The following is a 3569-nucleotide window of genomic DNA, read 5'->3' as shown; positions in this document are numbered from 1 at the left end:
CTGGTGTTGACGTACCATCCAACAAATGCACTGGTCAAAAACATCATGACCATTTGCTGTGAGATGGCCCAGACAATACAGACATTTACCAACCAGTACGACTTTTGTGTACGTATCGTCCCAATAAGAACCTGTGCGACTCCTTGGTGAAAAGTCATCTAAACAACACAACTGCTTCTGTTGAGGATCGTGGTAAGTTTCCACGTGGTCGGTCATGGTGCAATACTTGCGCCCACACCAATGCTTCATCTACGATCAACACTCCTGGGGGTCACATCACCATCAATTCCAAGTATAACCTGCGATCAGGCGTACTTTTCCTTACTTACTTTCCTTACTTTTCCTTAGACATGGTGCGAAAAGGTACGCCTGATACAATTTCTTATCGAGTGGCCTGCCCGTAGTCCAGACTCTGGACTTTACTCTGATTGGCAGAAGAACAATACAGCTCTTGGGCCTCGCTGAGATTGGTTACAGGAATGCAAATCATACTACTGGTAAGAATGTTCAACATCTGCCAAATTATGGCTGCCGAGAAGGAATCAGTGTCCGCAGCTGCTGTTGTTTTGTCGTGTGAATCTTTTTCCCCCAAAGCTTTAAAGGCAGAACAAACAGAGTGCATCCGTAGAATTGTTTGTCAAAAAGAAGACGTTTTAGCTGTTCTTCCTACGGGATTTGGAAAAAGTGTCATTTACCAATTGATCCCGAAAGTTTTAGTACAAATGAATCGCGCCACTTCTACAGATCCCAAACCTTCAGTTGTGGTGGTTAGTCCTTTGGATTACATTAGGAAACAACTGGTCGAAAATCTGAGAACAGCGAATTGTGGTATTAGTGCTGCCACCATCGGAGAATCAATTGAAATGGACAGAGAAATAGCAAACGTTAAATTCGGAGGAAAACATTACAGCGCGATAATCTTCACCAGGCAGTGTTAGTGGTCGATGAAGTTCACACAGTTGCAACCTGGTAAATTAAAGTAACAGCATGATAAACTTTTTCACCTCGTTTGTTAGTTGTTTTTATTATGAAATCCGCGACCTCTGTTTCATTTGGAATTTGGTTATGATATGATGATTGTTGCCAGCGTCTTAGTCATGTTAAGAAACATATCCTCCTTTTGACCCCATTAGACCGAATCACTGAAAATCTTAGCCTTGCCCAGCAAATAATCTTACCATTGGTTAAGGACTGAGCACAATATTACAGATAATCCACTCAAGATTTTTGAGATTTTGGTTGGCTGATATTTTCCTAGTTATCAAATCTGAATGGCTGATAATAGCCACTTTTAGCCAATTTTCTCAGTGAAATATTGTGAACTACATGTAATATATATATGTATATGTATAAATTATGCTAAAGTAATAAAACAAGCCAAACGTCTTTGACATGTGACTTGTGAACAAGAAGCAAGTTTTTGAATTGCTGAAGAACAAAAGAATATATTTTGTTCTTAAGCAGTTAAAAACTGGCTTCTTTCATCAGCATCCCAGGTTTGCAAAAAAATATGTTTCTGCAGCGGCAGTGGCAAAAAAGGGAAAGCTGCTTAACCGTGAGGCGTTTGGACGAGTGTCAGAGCTGAGATCATGTCTTAATGGTGGGACACCTGTTCTTGGATTGACAGCAACCACAAACAAGGAATTGAGAGATCGCCTTATCAAATGTCTTGGTATAAGAAGCACCCTAGGGCCCATAATTGTCAGTCCAAATAAGGACAACATACGATTTACAGTTGCACAAGCAGACAAAAAGCTTTATTGTTTCAACTGGCTGTTACAGTTGCTGAGACAGAAGAAAGGAGACACTCCTTTCACAATTATTTTCTGCAAGACTGTAAATGATATTCAAGAATTTGGTTTATCAACGGAGTTGATAATGTAAATTGACCACCGTACAGAGATTCTAAAAGGTGACGAAGGGCTAACGCTCGAAACGTCAGCTTTTAGAATCTCTGTACGGTAGTCAATTTACATTATCAACTCCGTTGATAAACCAAATTCTTGTATACTACTTCCCCACCGACGCAGCACCACAGTTTCTTTAGAAACTACCCCTTCATTCATGTAAATGATATTGTCTCTTTACTAACTTATTTCTTAATGAATCTGGAATATTCAGGACTTTATATTGATGGTGAAGGCCCTCCTCATGAAAGATGTTTCTTGGGAGTATACTATTCACAAACACCCACACATCACAAATACCACATAACTTCTTCATTTGAGGGTAAATCTGGGCATGTCAGAGTGGTTTATGCAACTACTTCATTAAGTTTGGGAGTGGATTTTCCCTTTGTCAAATATGTAATACACTATGGTCCATCAAACAATCTGACTTCTCATCTCCAAGAAGCAGGACGTGCTAGACGAAAAGGACAACAAGCTTACAACATCACAGTGTATCATGAGAAGCACTTGATGACATGTGAAGATGACATAAAGAATGCAGTAAATCAGTCCTTAAATTCTTGTTGCCGTGTTTCTTTTTTGAACAATTTTGATGAAAAGATTTCACCTCTAGAACCCCAACAAACCCCAACATAGGTGCTGCAGTGTTTGCCACAGAAAGTGCAATTGTTTGGGAGATGGCTCTGGTTGCAGTGAAACAATCCCAGAGTTTGACTCTCGGTATCATAGTGAGAAAGATCATGAGGTTTCAAGGGAAGTGACAGAAGATGACAAAAAGTGCATCAGTGATGCTCTTAAACAAGTTCAGGTGTCTTTGTCTTCTGAAACTAAAGTGCGCATGTTTGACAATACTGGGGTAATTACACACGGTTTATCTGACAATGTAATTGATGCAGTTGTGAGTAATGCCCACTTTATTTTTAATGTTCATAGTGTTATTGAACAATGTAATGTACCCTCACTTAAGTTGACCATCGTAATACTGGAAGTTGTTAAGAAGTATTTGAAGATTTTGAAATCCCTGAAGAACTGTATTCTGCTGTTACACAGAGGAAAAAGTTGCATTTAGCCAGTAGACTTATGCATCCATTGACTGTTACTGTAAACCCTTTAAAGGAACTTTTTTCTGAAGGTTCCCATGCGCCTGGTACAATGGATGAATTACTTATTTAATAACGTAACACTAGTCTGTAATGTAACAGGAAACGGTGTCAGTTATAGTGATTTACAATCCTTTCTCCTAACGAGAACAATGCAAGTTATGTTTCTACATTTTCCACTGTTTGTAACTTAATGCCTTATCACTTCGTAAATTCCTTTCCAGTCAATAAACCTACTTTTTGCCCACTGGAAAAAGTCTCTATGATCAATGTCAAGCACACTACAGGGAAAATTAGGAAATGAAGGATAACCCTTTCTTCCAGGCAGTTTCTCCATAACTTTACCTGTGAGTAAATCGTTTGCAATGATAGAGACCGTTTCCTCTGGGTTCTTACTGCTGTGACGAACACTTCTCCTCACTCTTGAGCAGTCTTTGTAAATAGTGTCCATTACTTTATTTAATGCTACTACAGATTGGGCTGCTCGCTGTAATGATGCATTAGTAACATTCGCACCCATTCCCTTTCCTAATCGTTTGGGTGAAAGATTGAGATGTTC

General features: G+C 39.3%; 1 protein-coding gene across 1 annotated transcript; it reads left to right on the top strand.

The window, feature by feature from the left end:
• The first annotated feature begins 524 nt into the window (after window positions 1–524).
• On the top strand, window positions 525–3083 carry LOC138056189 (ATP-dependent helicase wrn-1-like). Its single transcript, XM_068902012.1, has 5 exons — window positions 525–933; window positions 1523–1672; window positions 2122–2450; window positions 2524–2766; window positions 2961–3083. Exons 1-5 carry the CDS (start codon window positions 525–527, stop codon window positions 3081–3083), a joined length of 1254 nt encoding a protein of 417 aa, XP_068758113.1.
• Window positions 3084–3569: the final 486 nt, after the last annotated feature.

This window comes from Montipora capricornis, chromosome 1 (assembly GCF_036669925.1).
Source record: "Montipora capricornis isolate CH-2021 chromosome 1, ASM3666992v2, whole genome shotgun sequence".
In the NCBI taxonomy this organism is placed as follows: Eukaryota; Metazoa; Cnidaria; class Anthozoa; order Scleractinia; family Acroporidae; genus Montipora; species Montipora capricornis.
The sequence above is the reverse complement of the archived record's forward strand: the minus strand, read 5'-3'. Positions and strand labels throughout refer to the sequence as shown.

Coding starts and splice junctions, on each gene's coding strand:
- LOC138056189 (XM_068902012.1), top strand. CDS start 525: ATGGCTGCCGAGAAGGAATCAGTGTCCGCAGCTGCTGTTGTTTTGTCG. Junction 2,451..2,523: donor AAGATGACATAAAGAATGCA/GTAAATCAGTCC, acceptor TTTCACCTCTAG/AACCCCAACAAACCCCAACA. Junction 2,767..2,960: donor GCATGTTTGACAATACTGGG/GTAATTACACAC, acceptor GCTGTTACACAG/AGGAAAAAGTTGCATTTAGC.